This window comes from Choloepus didactylus, chromosome 2, assembly GCF_015220235.1.
Source record: "Choloepus didactylus isolate mChoDid1 chromosome 2, mChoDid1.pri, whole genome shotgun sequence".
NCBI lineage: Eukaryota > Metazoa > Chordata > Mammalia > Pilosa > Megalonychidae > Choloepus > Choloepus didactylus.
Genome location: NC_051308.1, coordinates 59,629,046 through 59,652,360, shown reverse-complemented (window position 1 = coordinate 59,652,360; position 23,315 = coordinate 59,629,046). Strand labels below are relative to the sequence as shown.

The 23,315-nt window shown below is 57.2% G+C and overlaps 1 protein-coding gene across 4 annotated transcripts in view; it reads right to left on the bottom strand.

The window, feature by feature from the left end:
- KIF21B (kinesin family member 21B) overlaps positions 1-23,315 on the bottom strand; it is a 48,280-nt gene that overhangs the window by 4,289 nt on the left and 20,676 nt on the right. Inside the window, exons 10-35 of one of the 4 annotated variants that reach the window (XR_005215126.1) lie at positions 23,140-23,203; positions 22,821-23,039; positions 22,331-22,412; positions 21,789-21,906; positions 20,760-20,951; positions 18,834-19,033; positions 15,337-15,444; positions 14,725-14,793; positions 13,998-14,230; positions 13,649-13,796; positions 13,243-13,437; positions 13,028-13,129; positions 12,029-12,194; positions 11,767-11,818; positions 11,525-11,582; positions 10,531-10,736; positions 10,378-10,452; positions 9,197-9,310; positions 7,336-7,374; positions 5,357-5,493; positions 4,284-4,464; positions 3,183-3,347; positions 2,856-2,973; positions 1,811-1,981; positions 1,005-1,204; positions 352-539 (exon numbers count right to left, since the gene is read on the bottom strand). Coding sequence is in view for 2 of the 4 variants with exons in the window: in XM_037825068.1 (XP_037680996.1) it covers positions 1,005-1,204; positions 1,811-1,981; positions 2,856-2,973; positions 3,183-3,347; positions 4,284-4,464; positions 5,357-5,493; positions 7,336-7,374; positions 9,197-9,310; positions 10,378-10,452; positions 10,531-10,736; positions 11,525-11,582; positions 11,767-11,818; positions 12,029-12,194; positions 13,028-13,129; positions 13,243-13,437; positions 13,649-13,796; positions 13,998-14,230; positions 14,725-14,793; positions 15,337-15,444; positions 18,834-19,033; positions 20,760-20,951; positions 21,789-21,906; positions 22,331-22,412; positions 22,821-23,039; positions 23,140-23,203 (3,412 nt within the window). In the remaining 2 variants the exon portion in view is untranslated. The remainder of the gene's footprint in view (positions 1-351; positions 540-1,004; positions 1,205-1,810; positions 1,982-2,855; positions 2,974-3,182; positions 3,348-4,283; positions 4,465-5,356; positions 5,494-7,335; positions 7,375-9,196; positions 9,311-10,377; positions 10,453-10,530; positions 10,737-11,524; positions 11,583-11,766; positions 11,819-12,028; positions 12,195-13,027; positions 13,130-13,242; positions 13,438-13,648; positions 13,797-13,997; positions 14,231-14,724; positions 14,794-15,336; positions 15,445-18,833; positions 19,034-20,759; positions 20,952-21,788; positions 21,907-22,330; positions 22,413-22,820; positions 23,040-23,139; positions 23,204-23,315) is intronic. The other 3 variants (XR_005215127.1, XM_037825068.1, XM_037825069.1) reach the window with 3 other exon arrangements.

The following is a 23,315-nucleotide window of genomic DNA, read 5'->3' as shown; positions in this document are numbered from 1 at the left end:
CCCCAGAGGTAAAGAAGGGCCAGATTCCCCAAACTCCCCACTTGAGGCTGGGGCAGGGGGACCAGCATTGCTTGGGGGGGGTGGGCTGGAGGGGTGAAGGGGTGCCAGGTGGAGGGAGAGGCGTGGGGTCCCGAAGGCCCTGACCGGATCACTGTCATGGGTTCTCTTTTTGGTGGTTGTTTCGTTTTTCCAGGCTTGACTGCGCCCCCCGTGGCTTCCTGCTCCCTGGCGCCCCTCTCCTAGGGGTCTGTCCCAGGGTTCATGCTGGGAAGAGGAGGGAGGGAAGGGCAGTGTCTCTGGGCCAGGCAGACGTGAGGGAGAGTAGGGAGGAGGAGTAAAATAATCTCATACCGTTAAGAAGCAGTTCAGATCGAAGTGGAGAAAGACAGGGAAAAGGAAAGGGGGAGAATGAGAGAGGAGAAGGGGGCGGGGGTGGGGGTCAGGGCAGGGTAGTGGCGCGGCCCTTTATGGCCAGGACTCGGCGTGGAAGGCAGGGGGTGAGTCCAGGGACGTAATTCCACAACTTTACCCGGCAGTCACTGCGGTGGGGAGAGGCGGGAGAGACAGAGAGGAGAGGCGGAAGGAGACGGGAGGGGTGGAGAGGGAGAGAAGGGACATGGTCGGAACGAGGACTAAGAAAAAACCCACCCAAGTAGCACTCCCATGGGACAGGGGGCCTGGCTGCCAGGGGGACCAGAGCTGGGGCTGGAGGGGGCATGGTCTAGGGGCCGCTCCAGGGTCCAAGAGATACCTGGACAGGGCAAAGGCGGCCGGGGCGAGGGAGGGGCTGTGTGGCGCCGGAAGGGCTTGGAGAGTAGGGATGTCCTGGCCTGGGACCCAGTGCCTTCCTGATCCCCTGCCTAGCACAGCGGCCACGGGTGGGGTAGCTGCTCAGGGTAGCAAGCCTGCGGGGACAGCTGCCAGGCCCCCGAGCACCCCAGCCTCCCCTGCCCACACCAGGAAGAGGGCAGGCAGCAAGGGCAGGCCTCTCTGCCCACACCCACCTGGAGGCTGTGAAGATGTGCTTGGTATTGGTGCAGATGGCGTTGATGGGGCTGTCGTGGCCCTTGATCTCACCGATGGGTGTGAAGTTGTCCACATTCCAGACTTTGATGACGCCTGCCCGGCAGGCGCTCAGCAGCATGGGGCGGCCGGGGACAAAGGCCAGGGCGCACACCCAGTCCTTGTGTGCATTGGGGATTTGCTGCGGGAGGAGCAGGGCGAGTGAGGGCTAGGGGAGGTCATGAGGAGGGAGAAGCAGGGACAGGAACCAGCAGGAAGGGCTGTCCTGGGGCCCTTGGGGCACACTCGTTCCTCTTGCCCATGGCCGAGGGCTGCTCCCACATTCCCTCCTGTCTTCTGGGGTGCCTGCAGGCAGGCATCAGGATCCAGGCCAGGCGGGCCTTCGGCTTGGCCTGCTGAGTATCTAGCTCCCTCCTTTGCTGGGGATTTCAGAGGCCCCAGAGAGAGGCCCTTCTGCTCCCTCTCCCAGGTTTGAGCCCAAGATTATTCCATGGTCAGAAGGATCAAATTAAAATGCAAATGCAACTGACTTAGCTTCACTGTAACCCAGGAACAGAGAGCAGAAGCTTCCTGAGAGCAGGCTGCATAAGGTGGAGATGGTGGAGTCAGAAGGGGCTGCAAGCAAGGCCGGGGAAGGTGGAGACAAAGGGAAGAGGGTGGAGCACAGGCAGCTTGGACAGCTCTAGAAACAATTCTGCCCTGGTGTCAGAAGGCCCAAGACCCAGGGTCCCTGAGGAAACAGAGCCAGAGGAAACCAGCCCACCGCCTCCCCTTATGCCACTCCCACCTGGATGAGCTCCTGCTGCTCCAGGTCCCACTTCTTGATGCCGTTATCTCGGGAGCCACTGAACAGGATGTCTCCCTGGATGGCAAGACACTCGATGCCATCATAGTGGGGGGGCTCAAAGTTGTGAGTGGGGCCAACGGTGCCCGTCACACTCTCGCCCAGCTCAAACATCTGCAGGGAGGACAGACAGGTAGGGAGAGCCCCAACAGGTAGAGAGCTCCAGAAGGAGGCAGGGGTGAGCCAGGGCCAGCTGTCCACTCAGGACCCAGCCCTACTGCCTCTGCCCAAAGGCTGTAGACCCAGGGGCCTGGCCCAGCATGGTGGCCGTGACCCTGGGGGTGGGGGTGGGGGGCCCCCAGCAGAGGATGCCGGGAGGGTGGTGCTGCTTCTTCCAAAGGACTGGGAACTCGGAGGGCTGAAGTGTTGACCCTTCCTACTGTGGCAGGGGGGAGGCTGGGGGTGAATCAACTGATTTCTTGGAGTCCCCCACCCCCCACTAAACATACAGCTGCTATGCAGAAAGATGGGATTGGGGGTGTGAACCTCCCTTTACAATTCTTTTTTTTGTTTAATAACATTACTTTTTTGAATAACAGTACTTGTGCTTTAAATAAAAGAAAAAATCCCACCACTTCCTCTTTCCCCCTTTTTATGCTACTCTCCAGTTTCTGACCATGTACATACATTTTTCAATGGCATCATCACAGAGAAAATACAATTTAGGTGGCTTTTATGTTTTATGCTTTGTTTCCAAATTTAACAGTTTAATAATTGCATCACATTCCATGCAGTGGATTCTCCATACTCTGCTTGACAGCTATTTGACCCTGAGGCATTTTAGGTTGCTTTGAGTTTTTCATAATTTTTCACCATTTAAAAATTGTGCTCCAATCTATGACTTTCTGCACACACCTTCCTTTCTGTCTTGGAGTCTATTTTTCATGAGTACTCACAAGACAAAGAGAAAAGAGGTAGGTGAGAGCAAAGAGGAAACATCAAGAACGGGCCCCAGTGAGGCCTCGGCGCTGAGGGCGGCTGTGGGTACCTTAACATAGTGGTCCTTGGAGCCGGTCACCACGAGGTCGTGTTGGCTGGAGGTCTGGGTGACCGTGAGGCACATCACGGGGCCAATGTGGCCAGTCAGCTTGCCGACGGGCTGGAACCTGCACATGGAGAGGGGCCTGGGTTGGGGAGGGGGTCTGCCTGGGAACAAATGGGCACAGCCCAGGGGTCTCAGGAGAAGGGGAACAGGCCCAGCAGTCTGAGGGCACAGGGGAGCAGCTGAGGTCCTGCTCATCCCTGGGGTGGGTCATCCCAGGCTCAGACCTGGGAACCCTCCCCTAGCTCCTCCCCCTTCCGGAACTCTCATCACCTGCTGAGCTCCCAGATGCGGACAGCGTTGCCCGAGGCGGCGTACAGCATGGTGCCCGAGGGGCTGAGGGCGATCTGGTTGATCTGGTGTTCTCCCTGGGCACTGGTGATGGCACGGGTGGATGCAGCCGCACAGGCATCGCCTGAGATCACCTGGCCCGAAGACCTGCCCACAAGGAAGGGAGGCGAGGACAGAGGTCAGAACAGTCCATACACTCAGGTCAGGAAACCAGTACAACCTCACTCTGGCCAGCCGGAGAAGCCTTCCCTGACTGAGAGAGAGAAGCTGCTTCCCCTGGAAGTTTCTGGACTGATGAGGGAGCAACCAAGGGGAGAGCTCACTCTATCCCAAGCCAAGGTCAAGTCCCTGGACCTGATCCATGAGTCTGCTTGGGAGAACTGTCAGACTAAGCCACGAGGAGCCTATGGTTTGAGCCTAGGTCTTGTGGAAATCACTAACCTCTCTTAGTCTCAGTTTCCTCATCTGTACAAGGAGGTGATCATACCCATTCTGTTCGCCTCCTTTTTACAAATCACATTAAATCGCAGGTTGTAGCTCATAATGTAAACCTCACAAGCTTGAAGTATGACTTCTACCAAGGAATGATCTCACTTTGCAGGGCCCTCATCTTGGTTCTGTTTCCCATGTGACCTGGTTCCCTTAGACCGTCAGGGTCAGGGACCAGGACTGTATCTGAGTGGCTCATCTCTGCAGACAGGTGGCAACATGGCTTTGGAGCTGATGCTGCCTGCAGATCTCACCCTTTTTCCCCAGCTCCTCTTTCAGACTCACAGGGCAATATCCCTCAGACTTCAAGGGCAGAGCCTGGGGGATGGGGGTGAAGGCAGGGGCCAGGCAGGCTAATGGAACAGCCCCAAGGCTCACCAAAACTGCTGCTCCAGACACTGTCCCCTGACCCAGAGGATCTCACCTGGTCCCTCCAAATCAGGCCAAGTCCACAGGCCTCTAAGGGCCTCTGCACCCACATACATAGCTAGGCCGTGCTGTGCTGGCGGGGGGGGTCCCACGGGCAGGGAAGCATTTGCACCTGGCCAAGCATGCTCCAGCCCGCCTGAGTGTGCCAGGTGGGCGCATACTTACGTGAGGGTCCTGATGCACTTGGCAGAGTCCCGGATGTCCCACACCTTGATGTAGGAGGTGGACACAGAGAACACAAGCCCCGAGTGGCTGCAGTACTTGATGGAGACCACGTTGTTGGGGTGGCCCTTTAGAGCCGCAATCTCCTGCCCCGTCACTAAGTTCCACATCTTACAGCTGCGGTCTGCAAGAGACGGGGACCCGGGAGCCATGCGGAGGGAGTGACACCAGCCACCAAGAGGCCAGGTAATGCAGACTGCCCCCCAGACAGGGGCTGCCAAGGCTGGGGGGAGGCAGGTCAAGAGGGATCCAGAGGGAGGAACTCCAGGCCCAAAGAAGAGAAAAACACGCACACATGTGCTCATGCACAGTGCATGTAAGAAACCCAGGAGTGTAACAGGTCGGATTTTAGACCAGGATTTCTCAAGCAAACTTTCTACTAACACCAGAGTTTTGGGAGCCTTGCCAAGATGTCCTGTGCTAAAATAAATTCTTAGAACCTCAGTGCCTGTCTTATACATGCTAATAGCTAACAAAACAAATGAACAAGTGGCAAGTAAATCTTACAGAAAGAACTTGGACTTGATCTGTCACACCTGGATTGACAATTATGCCCCCCTCCCACTGTGGATACAGATGCTGGATTTCCAGTGTGCAGGATTACCACAAAATAGTTCATGCAGCTGGAAGAAAATGTTGGACATTGTTGTGATTAAAGAAACCATGACTTTGTGGAGTACAGCAGCTGGGGTCATACAGATGATTTAGAGGCAGGTGCTGGGGTGGTTGTCGGGGGAAGGAGTGGCTTTGGGGGGACGGGATGAGCAAACACAGCAGGGGCATCTGAGGGGCTCCTCGGGGTTGCTGAGGGAGGTTTGGAAGGAAGTGCTGGATGGAACCCCAGGGTCAGGTTAGGAGGGAAGGCGAGAGGCACGAGACGAGGGGTGGGAGCAAGCAGACCCCCATGTCCTCCACTCCTGGAGGCTCTGTGTTCTCACCTTCATGGGCCCCTTTTGCAGAGGAGCCGAGATGGTGGGAGACCCTAACACAACCTGCCCCCTCAAGGTTCCACCCACCTTTGGACCCTGTGAAAAGCAGTTCGTCGGTGGCGTCCAGGCAGAGGATGGGCTTGGTGTGGCCCTCGGCCAGTGAGACGCACTGTAGTGGGGCCGTCCGCACACCCTTGGCTCCTCCAACAGGGGTGATGATGCCCCTTCCCGGGAGAGAGGGAGAGAGGGTGTGCCAGTCAGCCGGGGAGACTGTGGGCACGCTGAGCGAAGCGCAGGGACGAGAGGAGGTCAGGACAGAGTGGGGCCCAGGGCCTAATGAAGGGGGGTCCAGGCAAATGCCACCAAGGACGGAGAGCCAGGAATAGCTGGCCCAGGGCAGGGAGGGCCTGTCACTTGCCATCCCGAGCCCTTTCGGGGGACCAAGCCCAGGGACAGTGGGAGAAGCGGGAGGCACAGCCCCTGCCCATGGGGAGCTTCCAGTCTCATGCCTGCCAGAGACAGATCCGGAGACACAAATGCACCCAGGCCCCAGCTGGGCAGGGGCGGAGGCCCAAAGGCTGGATTTGGCTCCCGCAGCTCCCTTCCAGCCCTTCCACGCCACTTCAGTTACTCAAGGATGAGGCTGAGAGGGAAGTCTGCTCAGACCACCGTCCCCCAGGCAGCTCTACCCCAGTATACCCACTGGCCAGTGGCTGCGTCTGGGGCACTCTTCCAAGCACAGAAACCCCCATGCATATGCACCTACCCACGGCCCCTCCTGGACCCGCACAGCCAGACCTGTAGCTGCCATTTACAAAGGACTAAGTCCCAGCTCAGCTCTGGGTTAAGGATGTTCCCTTTGGGGGAATAAGGCCGACTTGGAGTAGCAGCTTCGCATTGCTCCAAGTGCTCTGGGAGAGGGGATGAGGCTGCCCCCGGGCAAGCCTAAGGATTTTGCTACGCCAGCCTCCTGGAGGTTCTGAGAATGAAGATTTCCCAGTGAGGGTCTTCTGGGAGGAGGCCCTGACCGGGTTATGTATAGGTCTCCACGGAGAATGCTGCTCCGACACTGATGCTGAGGCCGAGGGCAGCACTTCTCACGCAGCCCCCACAACTCGGCCAGGTCCCCCTCTCCCATGAGGACTGCAGCCGGGTGCCTCACACACAGGAAAGCCTCTGCCCCTCCTGGCTCTAGCAGCAACCCAAGCTGCCCCAGCTTCCTGCTTTCAGCCCCAGCTGTGAGGCTTGGGAAGAAATCCGACTGCCATGGGAAAGATGGAAAAGGGTGACCCGCCGACAGATGGAGAGAGGCTGGTAGCAGGATAGCATCTTGTGGAGGCAAAGCCTGGCTGCCCACAGGAGGGTGTACAGAAATGGCAGCCCTGGGGCCAGAGGTGAGGTCAGCAGAGAGTAGGCTGAGAGGTGGAGGAAGCTCTCGGCCAAGAATGGCCCTTGGTTTGCCAGGGCCTCAGGCCCACCAGGTCCCGAGATGTGTGCCTCATTGTGGGGTGTGGGCTGACTGTCTGGGAGAAATGGCCTCTGGGCTGGTTGTCCCCCAGCTTAGCGATGAGGGCAGGGGCACTGCCCCCTTGGTGCCCCTTTCTCAGAGTCAGAGCAACCTGAGCAAACCACGAGGATCCTGAGCAGAGCTGCCAACACCCCTCAAAGAGCAGCAGCCCAGGGGTTCCCTGGCATCTCACCAGCTCTCACAGACCTCAGCCCCAGCCCTCATCCCATGCTCTGCCCCCTCCCTGCCCAGGCAACCAGGGGGAAGAGAGCAGGGCCTGCAACAAGCAGCTGCGCCCCCCTGCCCCACCAAAGCTCCCAGCTCCAGCCGGGCCTGGCACAGTGAGAGGCCATGCGGCAGCCCTGAGAGGGAGGAACCTCGGGCAGGACCAGATCTCGGGGGGAGAGCCACAGGGGGAAGTGGGGAGAGGAGGAGAGGAAGGGCCGCATGCTGAGGACACAGGGTGCAGGCGGGAGGGGTGGGCGAGTGAGAGGCAGAGAAGAGAGAACAGAGAGAGTGAGAGCCAGGGAACCAAACACGAGAGACATTCTGTGTGTACCTCAGGACCTCCGACAAAGAGGAGTCGCTGTCATCAGACCTGGGAAGGGCAGAAAATTAGCTGGATTAGGGGGAGAGAGGAAAACACACACAAAGGGACGGCAGAGGCGGCAGCAGCACCAGGGAGGTCAGAGGGCAGGTTATTCTCTTCCAGGGGAGCAGAGAGGCAGAGGAACAAGGGCGCTGAGGGAGAGCAGGAAGGGAGGGGGGACAGGCTGTCCTGGGAGCTGGGAGTCTCCGCCAAGGTGCAGGCCATGGGGGGCGTCTCTCAGCTAACAGGGTAGGTGTGAGGAGGGGGCCATGGGGAGACGGGGGGCACTGCCCCACACACTGGGGAGACGGTTTCTGGGCCATTTGCTGGTTCCAAGCTCTCTGGCTGCCCCACTGCATTAGCTGGGCACCCTGCCCCAACCCAGCTCTGCCCGTACCTGTCCAAAGCCAAAGGAAGCCACGCCCGCTCCCACCCCTCCCTGGGAGCTGGCTTCTTCCAGCAGTCCCTTGGGGACTTGCTTATTTGCAAAGCCCACTGTCCTCAGGGAAAAGGTGGCTCTGCATCATGCACGGGCTCCCAGGCCTGGACCACTGGACAGGACCCCTCCAGCAAGACCACCAGCTGGGATGGGTGGAGTCCCAGTCTATTCCTTCCCCAAAGGGATCAGTGCATTGTAAAGGTGGGGGCACCCTGGTGAGGGCTGGGCTGAACCTGGGACACTCCTGCCACAGGAGCCTGAGCTGAGGGAGGTTTGAGGAAGAAGGCAACCGATGTGGCCTAGTCTGCTGGGCTCTGGACCCCAAGCTCAGCACTCATCCAGCAGTATTTTGACCCAGGAAGAGGCACTTCTATGGGGAGGCAAGAGGGGCTGAGGTCAGGCCTCAAATACAGACAAGGAGAAGCACTCTTCAGCCTGGGGCTCCCTGAAGGACAGAGCACCATCATCCCCCACCCCCCCTCAGGTAAGAAGCTTTTAGGGAGCTTAGAAAGGAGCCCTCTTGGAGGTGCATCACTCACTCAGGCTGCAGAGAGCCTGGAGAGGGCCAGATGGGGCCCAGCAGTTTGGGGGAGCACAGAGAAGAACACAGGGAGGACGGGGTGCTCCCACTTTCCCATAGCAGAGTCCCGCTGCTAGGACACAGGGCCGGTATGAGTCAGAAGCCCTCCCCACCACTGGACCTGGTGCCCACTCTGCCACTTTCTAGGGGAATGTCCTTGGATGAGTCTCTAAACCTCTTTGAACCTCATTTCCTCTTACGTAAAATATGGAAGATAATAAATTTCTCATGGCTGATTTATAGTTCCAATGAAATGGCATATGTGAAAACAGGCTGTTAAGTGAGAAGTGCCTTCTGAACCTATGTGGTTGCCATTACTGTGAATTATACCATTAGTAGTGACTATTATGACATGAGCTATAAACAGGTTGAGCCGAGCCTGTCACGTGAAGGTAAATCAAGAGGTGGGTTTCTGCTGGGACAGTCCACAAGGGTCAATGGGGACCTTGCTGGAAACACGTGGCTGTGGGCTGGGGGTCAAATTTAAAGAAGGGGCTTCAGAGACTCCGATGGGTCAGCAGAGGAGGATTAGAGGGGCAGTTCTGGGGGAGGCCCTCTTGCATAGCCATCAACCTGACTCCCCGTTCACACTCCCTGTGGCTTCCTTCTTGCCCTTTCCTGAGCATCTAGCATGCTGGGGGAAGGGAAGGGTCCACAGTCAGTACAGAAAGGTCAGAGATGCCAGGAGAGGGGCCTGACGGGCAGGGCTGGTGTCTGCCCACCCCTAGCCCCGCCTCCTGCATAGACCAGCCCACAGCTCCCTTTCCCCTCCCTGCTGCCCTCCCAGCTCGCCCCTCAGCCCTGGCTCTTACTTGTCCAGCGCCGACCCCTGGCTCTGGTTACTGGTGAGACGAGAGAAGACGTTGCGGTCATTGCGGGGCCGAGTGGGAGGCGATGAGGGGGGTGTGAATCCCACATCCGTGGATCTGGTGAGTAGGGTCAGAGAGCAGCATCTGTTAGTGACTGCAGCCCCCTGTCATAAGCCCATATCAACACTATGCTTCCAGAACTTTCTGTGTCGGTTGTAAGGTCCAAAGGGCAGGAAGTGCTGTGCAATGATCCCGGAGCCCAACCCCCAATTAAGCTCCTAAATGCTGTTCTTAGTATCAAGGCACTGCTACTTCCCACTATCCCAAGATCGCTCTCTTTGGGAAGTCACCATTAGGTTCAGCTTCAATCCACCCTCCCTTTGGAAAGTCATCATGAGTTTGACCTAAGTCTCTCAGACTGCAACTGAAGCATGTTCTCACAGTTCATGGATAAAGTGAGGCACTAAAAGGCCCCACATGTAAGGATATCTTTGCAACGCCTCCCTACCAGTGGTCACCTTTGCCAGCAACTGGCCATAGGCATCTGCCTGTTCTTCACTGAGGAGGAAGCTCTCCTCCTGCCTCCCTCTTAGGCAGGTGCCAAGAGATCATCCTGAGACCCTGCTTTCCCACTATTTAGCTGTGTGAAGGCCACTAAACCTCTCTGAATGTTAAGTGCAGGGACCAGATGAGCCTGAGAGACATCATGGTCTGCAGAAGCTCTGTGGAGCCTGCCCTCAAGTTTGGTTGACCAGTTGACACTTCCCCGCCTTTCTGCATTGCCCTCTCTGGTTTTTCTTTGGGCTTCTATACTCCTTTCAATGACAGGGCCTTAAGACGAGCTGAGGCTTCCCAATGACCCATGCCATGAAAAGGGGGCTGAGGTACATCGGTATGATGACCACTCCAAGCCAGGGCCCACCACAAAGGCACCCACCATGAGTGCACACCAGCAAACAGCTTTTCACCACTGGCTTGGCCACCCTGTGCAAGGTGCCTTATGGAGATGACATTTCCTGAGCCCACACCTGACTGGGTGGGGAAGGGACCATGGCAGGAAGCTGAAGGACGTCAAATGTGCCAGACAGTGTGTGTGAAGACCGACAGCATGGAACTGTGCAGTGATTCCACCCAGGGGCTAGACCAGCAGTGAGTCTGGTGCTGGTTCTAGAATGCCATCTCACCTAATGGGCTGCCCTCGGTCATAGGACTTCCTTCGGGTCAGAGGAGATGTCTCCATGCCTCGAGACTGCCGGGGACTGGAACAGAGGGGTGCAGTGAGGCCCAGACCCAAGGCCCTGGCCACCCTGACCCACGTTCCTGGTGCCCCTGCTTACAAGGTGCTGCCTCTGGTGGGCAGGCTGATGGTGCGGGAGACCTTGTCCCGGTAATAGGGGTCTCGGACGGAGAAGCCCACTCCGTCCTCTTTGATCTCGACGAGGGAGGCCAGGGACTTGGTGATGTTCTTGGTGGAGATGTCCAGCGGGGGCCCCAGGCACTCAGCTGACACTGCCTTCATCTGGGCAGACAGCTTGGGCTCACCCTGCGAGAGGAAGGGCTGGGGTAGACCAACTTTCCCAGGTGGGCTGACACATGAAGTGGGGGGAGCGAGGGGAGGAAATCGAATGAGGGAAAATGGTGCCACGTTGGCCCAAGGCTGAGGTGCTGATGGAAGGACGTGGCAGAACATCACATCGAGACTGTCTCGTGGGCTCCACAACTAAACTCTCCAGGCTTCCTGGAATATCCGGAGCCACCAAAACAGCTCCATTATCCTCAGACAGCTTATCCAAACACAGAATGTCTGGACTGACCTCTTTGCAAATCAGTTTACCCCAGAACTATGCACAAGTCCACTCCCAGTCTATAGCTTTCTCCCGCTTCTCTCTTTAACAAATCCTGTATCTTGGATCAGTCTGCTAAGCGATCCCTCACTGCTTAGAAATCCTTACTGTTGAATCAACTATCTGTATGCAAAATAACTAGATAGCAAAGGATAGTCCTTGACTCAGAGCATGAGGCAGAGTCTCAGGGACAGGAGAGAGGAGATTTTTGAAAGCAGGATCTCTGACTAGGGTGATATCACTGAACAGACTACAAAGCAGTTGGCAGTGGCTCTGGCCACTTCTTCCTCCTTCTACCCTCCTCAAACAGCATGGGCTCTACCAGGTTACACATCTGGTCTTCCCCCAAGAACAGGCTAGCCCCTTCTTGGCCCTTCCATCCCAGCTAGGAGTAATACTGGGTTAGGGCTGCAGGTGGGGACCAGGCCCTGGGGAGGCTGCCTTGCCCGTCCCTACTGCCTGACTTGCAGGGGGGTTGTGGACTCACCTTGAACTTGAAATCATCATGGCTGGTGGAGCCTTTCATGGTGCACGACTGGGAGAAGCTGAGGAAGAAACAGGTGGTTCAGGATCCTGCTATCCTAGGCTCCAGCTCTCTGGGACTTTGACTTGGGAGTCCCCAAGGGCCCTCAAATCCAGGCTCAGCCCTGGGGCTCCATGGCAGCCCCTCACCCCCAGCCCCAGGTACTTGCTGTGGGTCAACCTCTCACTCCTGGCTTGGAAACTCACCTTCCCTCAGAGAACTCTGAGATCTCTTCGTCTGTACTGGCGTAGCCATTCTCTGCGGAAGGGGTAGGATGGGGGAGGACAGGAGTGTGAGAGGCCTATGGTAGGGTGAGGGGAGGGGTGTGGCCTCCCTCTACATCTCACCCACTGGGATCAGAGCAAGGTACTGGGGGAGTTCTGGGGAAGTGGGGGCTTCCCCAGGGGTCAAGGCAGGGAGCACTGGGGGTACCTAGGTGCTCTGAGGACCTCCGTTGCACACCCATACCCTGCTGCACGTTGTAGATGAGGGCCTGAAGCTCAGGGTGCGCCTCAGCCTTCTCACGCAGGGCGTCCAGCAGCAGGTGGTTCTGGGAGGAGCCCGCCATGTCTGTCTGCCTCAGCCGTCCCTCCAGCAGCCGAATCTGGGCCTCCTTCTGTGCCACCTGCAGCCCCTGAGGGCAGGGAGCAAGGCCTGGTGTTACTCTTGCCTGGCTGGGGCTGTAGGTGCACTGCCCAGCACAGGACACCTTGGAGGGCTCCACTCTAGCTCCCAAAAATCAGTTCTTATCCTTGTCACAGACCTGAGATGCACCCCCAGCCCTCTAGCTCCCACACATACACCCGTTGGTGGAAGTCACCTTGGGCCGCACACCCCTAGGACACAAAGCTGAGCCAGGGCTGGAGCTCTCTGGGGTTGGGATGGGGATTCCCAGCGGGCAGTCTCCCGACTCCTTCCACAATCACAGTGCATGATACATGGTGTCTGTCCCCAAAGACCATAGGCCCAGTAGGGCAGGAGGCACATCCTATGGCCAACCCTCTGACAGACAGGAGAGGGGCACAAGACACGCCAGGGGATACTGATATGTTCTAGTGTAACCCTCCAGGGTGGGATGCTGGTTGGTCTGCCTGTCTGCTCTTCTCCAACTCCCAACACACACACACTTCTCCTTTGACCTCCAGAAGACTTAAGCCCAGCCTTGCTACAGATGGCCCTGGCCTGGAGATACAGGGTCACCTTTGATGGAGGCCTGGTACATGCCAGGAGCCATGCCAAGCCCCTTACATGCATCATCTCATTGAAGTCACTCAAGGAGCTATGAGCCAGTGTCACCATCACCCCAGCCCCAAGGCAGAGGAGTCAGGCTCAGAGATTAGGCACCCTGTCCTGAGCAGGCCTGTGAGCTTCTTCTCTATGGATTATGGCCACCCCCAGAAAACCTGCAGGGGTGCAGAGGCCCTGTGCCACTGGGTCCCCTGCAGGGGGGTGCTGCTGCCAGCTCACCTTGTCGATGGATGCCTTGAGGAAGTTGTCCAGCAGGAGGCGGGCTTCAGCCAGGGAGCAGGAGCTGATGACCACTGATGTGTCCGTCGAGTCCAGCTCCTCCTAGGACCGGGAGGCAGAGACAGCCTGTCAGCAGAGGCTGCTTCCACCCACTCATCTCGCCCACTCACGTCTCCCTTGCTGCACCACCCGGCCAGGCCCAGCCCAGCAGGCACCTTGGTCTCCTCCAGCTGCATGATGGTGGCCTGGCAGTCGGTGATGCTGTCGTTGATGTAGTCGATGTTGGCCGCCAGCACCTCGATCTCCTCAGCCAGCTCCTGCAGCCCCTTCTCCTCCTCAGGGCTCTCGGCCTGCAGCTGCTCCCGCTTCCTCCGCAGCCCCTCCTGGAGGAGGAACAGCTCCTCCCTTTTCTGGGCAGGTGATGGGGGAGAGGCCTCAGCCCAAGTGCACAGACCTGCCCACAGCTCCCACCCCCAAAAGGGCTGAACCACAGGCAGGGAAGCCTCCTCAGTGCCTCTGGACTCCAGAGCAGAGGGAGCGGGCCAAGGAGAGGCAGAGGAGTGGAGAGGGGAGAGAGAGAGAAGCAGGCACCCCCGGGCCACTCCCCCGTCCAGGGCCCACCTTGATGAGCCGCTCCATGTCGGCCTCCAGGTTGACGATGGTCATCCTCTGCATGACAATGTCGATGACCCGCCGCTCCAGGGACTGCCACTTGAGCCGCGCAGCCTTACTGAAGCTCTGGCTGGCCCCTTTCTTCTGGAACTTCTTTCTGGGGAGACAGAGGCGGAGAAAGTTGAACAGCCCTGCTCTCAGCCACTGCGGCTCCATAGGGCCCCCCACCTGGGGCTGACAGCTGAGGGCACCCATTACAGGACCACATTTCCCCAGCGCTTCCTTCTCTTTGGCTCTGCCCCCACATCTCCACCCCTCCTGCCCGCGCAGGCCCAGGGTCCCCACCAGTCCACCTTACCTGGCAGGGCGGGTGCCGTTGACAGAGGGCGAGGGGTGGTCCCCCAAGAAGTGGTTGATTTTGCGGTTCCACTGGCGCACAATGCTGGAGACAGAGCGCGCCCCGGACTCGGCCTCAGATGAGGTGGTGCTGGCCGACACCTCGGCACCCGAGTCCAGCATGGGTGGCTTCAGTCCTGCGCGTCCCGCCACCCGCTCGGACATGGGCTTGGCCAGGCGCCTCAGTGCAGAAACCTGGGGGCCCAGGGAAGAGAGACCAGGTGAGCAGGAGCTCCTGGAGCAACAGGGAAAAGCCCAGGATCGGGGGCAGCAGGCAGGGAGGATATGGAGGCCGCTTTGCCCTGGCCTGGGCTTGTGGCTGCAAAAGGGCCAAAAGGACTCTGATGTGAAATGAACATGAAAGAGAATTCTATTTTTTTTTTTTTTTAATTAACAGCTCAGACATTTGGCAAAGGAGACTGTAGCTGCCCTGCAGCCTCAGCTCTCTTGATTGAGAAAGGCCCTTTTAACAAGGCCTGACACAAAGGCACTGATAGTGCTTGCTGAGTGACAGAAGGGAGAGCCAGGACCTGCAGCAGGACTTGTCCCCTTCTCCCTCCCGGCTGGCAGAATAGGGAAAAGCTCCCCTTATCCCCTGACAGGGGGTCGGAGGCATCAAAGGACGAGGTGGCAGCGCCAAGTGCTGCAGGGTCAGGGGACTCCCACCCAGCACACATTCATGAGCTCACCTCCTGGGTTTTCCTCCTCAGAACCATTTCCTGTTGCCGCTTCTGGGACTCCAGAGCTCGGATCTGAAACTGTGGGAGAGAGAAGAGGGGTGGGGTCCATGCTTAGGGGCCCAAGCCCTTTCTGCCCATGTTGGGAAGGAGAAGCTCTGCCTGGTTCTGGGGGTGAGCACCTGGGTTTCACAGTGATTCTCATGCAGCCAAAACACACTGATAAAGTGAGACCAGGGGTTTGGACAGGCCCTCCCCAGGGCAATTCCTCGGCCCTTGCTCTCCCCACCACGGATAGGAATCCCAGACCAAAGGGCTCAGCTCTACTGGAGCTGTGGGGCCTGGAGTGGCACATTTCTGGCTCTGGCTTGCCGGTGACCTTGAACGAGTTCCTTCCCATCTCTGGGACTCGAGTCCCTGCTCTGAGCAGTGTGAGGCTGGACCAAAGCCCTCATGGGTCCTGCCCTCCCCCACACACTGCCCTCTACCCCAGTGACAATCATCACTCAGGCCAGCAGGAACTGAGGCCCACTCAGCCAGGAGCGGCAGCTGGGCACACAAGAGGGTGGGGGTTGCCAAGAGCTGATTGCTCCCGGGATCCTCAGGGAACCCCCCCACACACACCTCCTGTCGCCGCTGCTCCTTCTTGAGCTGAGCGATCTCCCGGTTCCTCTTGGTCTCCACCAGCCGCCGCCGCTGCTGCTCCTCACGCATCTGCTTCATCAGGGCCACCTGGCATGGATGAGGGTGCGGGTGGGGGGTGAGGCAGGGCTGGGCCATTGTGGCCCACACAGCTGGCTGAGGATGCTGGGCAGGGGTGGTAGCCTGCTAGGCAGTGTTGAGTCAGGACTTGGGGGACTGAAGTTAGAGGCCTGCCCGATTCCTCCATAGATATCAAAGCTGCAACCCCCCCCACCACCTGCACAACCTGCTGAAAGGAGCAACCTCACTGCCATCCCGGCTGTGCAGGTACACCTGCTCCACAAGGTCCAGCCCTGGCCCCCACTGTTCCAAATGTCACAGCCCCTGGTGGCCCTCACTCAAGGCAACTGTCCTGGGTCTAGCCTTCCTAGGACCAGCCTGGGCTGCTGCAGGCAGGAAATCCCACCAGGACAGAGCCTGAGCTGAAGACGGGATTGAGGTGGGAGTCGGGGCTGGATTCCAGGGGCCAGGATCACGGTGCGACCACAGAACTCACCACTGTCACTGAGAATATACTATATGCCGGGCACTGTGCTCATTGTGATTATATATATAAGAAAATCGTTACCATTCCTGCTTTATAAATGAAGAAATGAGCCTCAAAGAGAGAAAATGACTTATCCAAAGTCACACAACAGTAATGGAGGCCAGATTTTGAGCCCAGGTCGTTTTGCCCCCAAAATCCAGCTTTTCCCATGGCCCTCCCTGCTAGACCAAGTACAGAGAGTGCCTGGAACTCGAGTTCTCAGAGGTAAGGCCAAGGCACAGAAAACACCACTAGTGTGGCCAGAGATGACCCAACATGCCAGAGACCTGTGGACCTGGGGCCCTGCTGCACTGTCAGTCCTCACGAAATTGGCTCTGCCTCCCCATTTCTGGTGCCCAAGTGTAAAGTGCAATGTATGCAGGGCTTCAGCCACCTTCCAGGTGAAAACACACAGGCACCAGTCCTTCCTCCACCACTGAGGCCTCAGACACCAGGGACGGCCTGGGAGGGAGGCCCCGAGGTGGCCAGCGGCTGGAAGGGTTGGCTTCCCCTCAGTGGGTAGGCTCTGTTGAAGAGGAGGGCTCACTGCTGCTGGGCCTTTGGGGTCCAGAACGAGTGCTCTTCCAAAGGACTGAGACTGGGAAGATGAGGTCAAAGCCTTGGTTACAAGTGGACCTGAAATCCAAGATGTCACGTATCTTCTGGGCTCAGAGGTCTGAGGCTTCCTGGGGAAGCACTTTGTCTCCCTGGCCACCAACTTCACATGTGCTGGCCAAGCACCACAGAGGTTTTCACAGCGGTGCCAGCCTCAGAATGGGTGCGCACATTTGGCACATAGTAGTGCCGAATCTGGGCCAGAATATCAGAGACCGGTGTTGCTCTGGCGACCTGAAGGAAAAGGCAGTGCCTGTCCCTCTAGGACACCCTGTGGCTGTGGGTCCCACCAAGATTCAATTCTGTGAATCTCTGGGCCCTGCAGCTGAACCAAGTGGGAGGATTCACGGGTAGTGACCCTCCCAGTGTCTGGCTGGAATCTGGCTGCTGGACCCTCTGTCCTTCCAACAGGAACCTGGGGCATCTTTTGGGATGGCCCCGGGGCTATTCTTTTCAACCTTTAGGCCTGGGGTCACATGAGCAGAGCTGGGCACCTGGCTGAAGGGCTGTAGGCGGCCCTGAGAACAAAAGACACCCACACACATGGGTCCTTCTGTCCTTCAAATATATCCTGGGCCGTATATGAATTTTCCAGCTTCAGTGTCATGTGGGGTGCAGTGGAGGATCTGCCCCCATAAGGCTCTGCAGGGTCACCCAGCTGAGATATGAGCTGCCCAGGATCCACCACTCTACAGAGGCATCAGCTGGAGAACCTCCATGGAGACAAAGAAGGTAGAAACAGACAAGGCCAGCCCAGACCTGCTCGAGGAGGCACGTAGAAGGCACAGGCCCCAGATGCATGTGCTGGGTGTGCTGCTTCCCCGGGGAGAGGATAATAAAGGCCTGCTGGTCCCTCCCTTCTGTACCGCCAGAGGGCACCTGGGGCCAGGTGATCTGTGGGTACAAGTGATGAAGTCCATTCAACTTCATCTGTCCAAGAGCCCACAGAGTGGAAGCAATGAAGTGAAAGGAGAAAATGGGGCTTCTTGGGCAAGCCCAGGCTGAGTTGGTCTGAGCACAGCAAGGTAGGGTGTTTCTCCACTTGGTCAGGCTGTTGGAAGCCCTGGACCTCTAAGGGAGGTGGCTGGGCCTAAAGGGTAGCCAAGGCATTTACCTCCTCTAGGAATCAGCATCAGCCATCATGGCACTGCCCCTTTCCTTTGCACATTGGTCAGCGCCAGCTGAATCAGCAGTGAGGACATGGTTACTGACGGCTCCCAGAAACCATACCCCTGGTCCATCAGCCCAAAGCACTGGGGAGCGCTCCTGCAGGTGTCCCTGTCTCCAGAGTCAGACTGCCACAGCTTGGTGAACTGCCACCAGGCTGTGCTAGGGCCTGCCCCGGGGCTGTGGAGAGCTGGGTTCATGTGGGCTGAGGGTCAGGCAGGAACGCAGGCCCAGGAAGGCCCAGGAGGAGGGAGAACACACAGCGGGTGGAGTGGGAGGAGGGCACAGAGCTGCTGAGCCTGGGCAGGGACTAGAACACAACCAGACACCAGAAGCAGAAGCCCCAAACCCAGAAGCCAGAACCTCAGGGGCAGACCCCAGACCCCAGAAACTAGAGTAACCTGAGAAAAGATGAAGTAGAAAAGGGAAGCCTGTGCCACACAGAACACACACAAGCTTGGGAGGCAGAGAGCTGAGCTTGAATTCCAGTTCTACCTCCTGGTAGCTGGAATTAACTTCTCTGAGCCTCACTTTCCCAGGCACAAAATGGGGATAATAACAGGGCTTCCTTCATGAGGTTCCCCTAAGGAATGAACAGGATCATGAACATAAGGGATAGCTGAGAGCTTGGCCATAGGAAATGTTCAAACACTGGTAGCAATAATAATAATAATTATTATTATTATTACTATTATTATTACTGGCAAAGGCTGCATCCAAATGGGAGGCCTCACGTACATTGTACTTCTGAGTTTACAGATTAGAGGCAACGTGTGGTGGCTCTTCCTGCCCAATAGGGGGCAGCATGGAGCAGGGTCCCCTGGAGACCCTTACCTGCCCGGCAGGTGCATCCCCACGGACTCCACTGTTCTACACACCGGCCCAGCTAACCAACAGGCAAAGGTGGTGAAATACCTGGACAATGCATGCACCTACAAGGACACTGTCCTAAGTAAATGTCATCACTATCCTGTCAGAACTAAGCAATATTCTGTGTCAAGAAGACACACTCCCTACCTGACAGCAATGATTATTTTTAACTTGTGAAGGGGATTATAAGACTCCCCATGGCCCTCCTGAGGTCCACCCCCCACCCCACCACGGCCCGCACCTTGGCTTTCTTCATCTCCGCCACCTCGGCCTGCAGCTTCTTCAGCTCCCTCTCGTAGCGTGACTGGTTCTTGAGCAGCCGCGCGTGCTCCTTCTGTGCGGCCTGCAGCTTCTGCAGGTCCCGGTTCATCTCCCGCAGCCTCTTCTCATAATCCGCCTTGATCTTGTTGGCCTTCTCCTCCGTGTAGCACTCCATGGTGCCTGGGTGCAGCAAGAGGGGCCCTCAGTGCCATGTCTCCATGTGCCCCCCACCCGCTGAGGGCTCAGGTAGGGAAGCAGGAGACCTGGGTTCTGGTCTCACTGTGTGACCTTGGGCAAATCATGCCCCTCTCTGAGCCTCAGTTTCTTTACTTTAACAATGAGGGGGTCAGAGGAGAAGATCCCCAAGGCCTCTTCCTGCTCTGACATTCTGTTGGACCTCTCAGGGTATTTACACCTTGGGATGGAGCCCCTGGTCACCAGCTTCCTGCGAGTGTCCTGCTGGCTTGTTTCTGACCCCTGGTTCTGATCACTGTTGGAGGAGAGGGTTGGAACCAGTGGGAAGGGGAAGAGTTAGCAAGGAAAGACAGAGTGATGTGGGCGAGAATCATGTGGGCCTTGGAATAAGCTGATTGTCCACCCCAGACCTCTCCTGTAACCTGCCTACCAGACATCTCCACTTGGAGGTCTCACAGACATCTCACACTTAAAATATACAAAACCAAACTCCCAATTTCCACTCTTCTCACCCCCTAGTCTTTCCTACTCAGTAAATGGCATCACTATCCTGTCAGAAGCTCCTACCTGGGAGACATCCTTGGGTCCCCCTCTCCCCCATCCAATTGTTCAACAAAGCCTTTTGGCTCTACCATCGAAATACATCCAGAATCCAACCACTCCACACCTCCTCCGGTCCAAGCCACTGCTCACCAGGATCTTTATCACAGTTTCCTAACTGGTCTCCAGGTTTCACTTTTGTTCCTTTACCTAGCAGCCAGAGTAACCCCTTAAAATTGCTTTTAAAGTTCAGATCATGTCCCTCCCTCAAAACTTCACTCTTTCCCATCTCAGAATATAAGGCACACTACAGGGACTGACACTGGCCTGGTCCCACACGTCCTCTCTGACCTCATCTCTTGCTACATGTCCCCCTTTTCATTGTGCTCCAGCCATTCTGGTCCCCAAGCTCTTCCTTCCAGCACATTCCCACCTCAGGGCCTTGGCATCTTCTGTTCCCTCTGCCTGGAATGCTCGTCCCCTCACTCATTCTGCTCTAGAACTGTCTCATCTCCTTCAAGTCTTTGCTCAGATGTCACCTTCTCAGGGAAGCCTTTAGAACTCCAACCTAGGCCCCAGAGCTCCCTGTCCCCCCTTCCTACTATTTTTTTTTCTGTAATATTTATCACCATCTGACATGCTGTATCTTCTGTTTATCTGTTTTGTTTATGTCTTCTCTCCCTGTTAGAGGGTAAGTATTTTGTTGACTCCCATATCATGAGCACCTAAAGTAATGTCAGGTCTATAAGACATATTCAATAAATGTTGACTAAGTGAATGAATGAATGAATGAATGGGCTGAGGAGCAGTGTAAGGAAGACTGAATGTGAGAACCAGGCTCATAAACAGGAAAAGGAAAAGACCCAAGGAACAGAATGTAGGAGAAAAGGCAGAGGAATGCCATATTTATGTGCCTAAGTATATAAAGGATTCTGATATGTAAGACATCAGCAAAAAAAAAGAGTAGTTTAAGATGTAGCATAGGAACTAGGATTTTGGGTGACTGTGAGTGAAAGGGCCACAGACAAAGGCTCAGAAGTTCCCTGCCCAGAAGACCAGGTAAATCTCTAAGATGCCAGCTATGGGTGGTGCTCCTGACAGGGGAGGGGGCCTCAGGGGAAAGTGAGGGTTCTGGGCGAGGTGGGGTGGGGTGGGGTGGGGCTGGCCTCACTGAGGTTCTGCAGCACGCGGTCACGCTCCAGTTGGGTGTCCCGGATCTTATTCTGCAGCAGAATCAGCTTCTCCTCGTACTGGTGCTTGAGTGTCTGCAGCCGCCGCTGGCTGTTCTCAAGCTCATCGATCAGCTTCTGCTTGATCTCGATCTCACAGGTAAGGTCGGCCAGGTCCACCTGGAAGTTCACCTCTGTGGGGACAGAGACCGGCTCAGCCCAGTGCCAAGGGACAGGGGGCAAGGTGGGGAGCAGAGTCAGCAGCCCTGGTGGTTCAGGGCCTTCCTTGGCCAGTCATGTTGTCAGCGACCACAGTCTGAGTGAAATGATGAACCCATGGTGGGCAGAGGCTGCCAGATGGAGCAATACATTTAAAGAGCAGCCCCAGAAAAGCTAGGAACTGAGCAGGGGTCTAGACATCCCTCCTGCCCCTGCTGTGCCCCAGAGGCCAACGTCCGCCTGTCACTGACACTATGGGACCTGGTGTGGGTGTCAGAGGGCCAGAGGACTGAGAGCCTCTGCAGGGCTGTGGGCAGACCTAGATTCAAGGCCCAACTCTGCATCTAACCAACTGAGGAAAGTCTCCAAGCCTCTCTGAACTTATTATTCAATGGCGATATGGGGAAAACTCCTAATACCTACTACACAGGGTTACAGTGAGGACCAAAAGAGCCAATCCATATAAAGGGTGAAATGAAGGGTTCAGCATTCCATGACTGGCATATCACAAGGCTCGTAAGTGTTTGCTGCCATTATTATCATTACTGTTGGTTTTGTGGTTACTTTTATTGGTTTCATGTCCAGGAGTTCTGCACCCTGAGCAACCATATCTTTGACAACTCAAGCAGGGCCTGACCCCACTCTGGGAGCATCTGGCTCCAGGGTGGATGCAGGGCCCAGGGCCCTCCAACCAGCATGTCTGCCCTGAGATGTCCTCTGGGCCCAGTGCTGACCAGGCAGTTCCCACCCCTCCCGGGCACTGGCAGCCTGGCATCATCTCTCCCCCGGCCCCCAGCTCAGGCCCCACGCACCCTTCTCCTCGGGATCCGAGTCTGAGTCCACCAGGCTCTCCTCGCTGCCCGAGTCCTCATCTTCATCCTCGCGCCCTTCCTCCTCCTCACAGCCACTTTCGTCCCGCTCTTCCTCCTCCTGGGCACCAAGCACTATATGAGCAGGCTGCCGGCTGCTCCCTACCTGGGCTGGGCGCGGCCTCAGGGGAGGGGAGCCCAGAAGCAGAGGCGAATCCCAACACAGGCCTCAGGTGTGCAAGGAGGGTGGAGGACGGCGGTCTGCCTACCCTCCCTCCTGGAAAAGCACTGCCTTCCCCCACAGCCCCAGCAGGGCCCCTCTGGGAGAGCCTCCCACCCCTCATCATCCATTTGGAATGAGGTGAGGATTGAGGGATGGAGATCGCCATGGCAATCAGCCAGCAACATCAGGAAGCACAAGAATCAACTGAATGCAAACCAAACCCCCTCTTCAACCCCATACAAGGATGTCAATGGGAGCCCCAAGCCTAGCAGAGACCAGGGGTTCCATATGTGGTGGGGAGGGGACAGGGGTGGCCCCTCACCTCCTCTGCCTCATTCTCATCAGTCTCCTCACTGTTTTCCTGGTGCAGTTTTGCCCGCTTTTTGAAGGCTTCCTTCTCTGGGCTGCCCAGGGAGTGAAGGGAAGGCCGAGTTAGCAGGGAGAACCCTGCCTTGAGCATGAAGCAGGAGTGGGGGGGCAAGGGTGCGAAAGGGGATGCCCCTGCCCAGAGGGGATGGGGGTAGGGCTGGGCTCCTGTGCAGAGAATTAGGGAGCTCTTCCAGCTACCTACCCAGACCGGCTCAGCTCTAGCCCCCTCTCCTTGGGGGAAAGCATAGCACTGGAGAGGTTTGGGTGGCCTCTGCCCAAAGCCTGAGCACATTTGCCCAGTGAATTCCCAAGAAATATGGGGGGAGCCCCTAGAGATGGGCATTCAGGGCAGCCCCTCATGAACACAGGTGGGACAGCAGCCCTCCTGGGAGGCCTACCTGGAGGGAGCCTCGGGGCCGTCCCAGGGAGATGGCTCTGCTCACCTCTTTCTCCGCTGTCTGCTCTCCTTCTTCTTCAGCCGCTCCAGGTCCTGCTTGGCCCTGCGGATTACCTCAGAGGCATCCTCCATGGAGCTGGCCGGGCTGCCCCCGAAGCCTGGGGTGGCCGGAGATGCACCCAGGGAGTAGGGGCTCCGAGCCGAGGCCCGTGAGAGGCTGCGGCGGAGAGACTCGTTCATGGCCTCACTCTCCAGGAGCTTCGTCCTGTGAAGGAAGAGTGAGTGGGGCCATGTGAGCTCCCATTGCCCTCAGCCCTGGCCTGGCCACGGCCCCTCAGATCCCAAACCTGCCAGGACTCACTCACCGGAGCTCCTCAATCTCCCGGATGTAGTTCTGGATGAGGGCTCCAATGGCCTCGTTGCCGTCACCTGGAGGAGGAAAGAGGCTGGTGCAATAAGCTCCTGATGGTGAGGACCTTCAACTCTGGTACTGGCAACCATGTCTGTGCCTTCAATAGGATGGCACACACAGGCCCCTTCC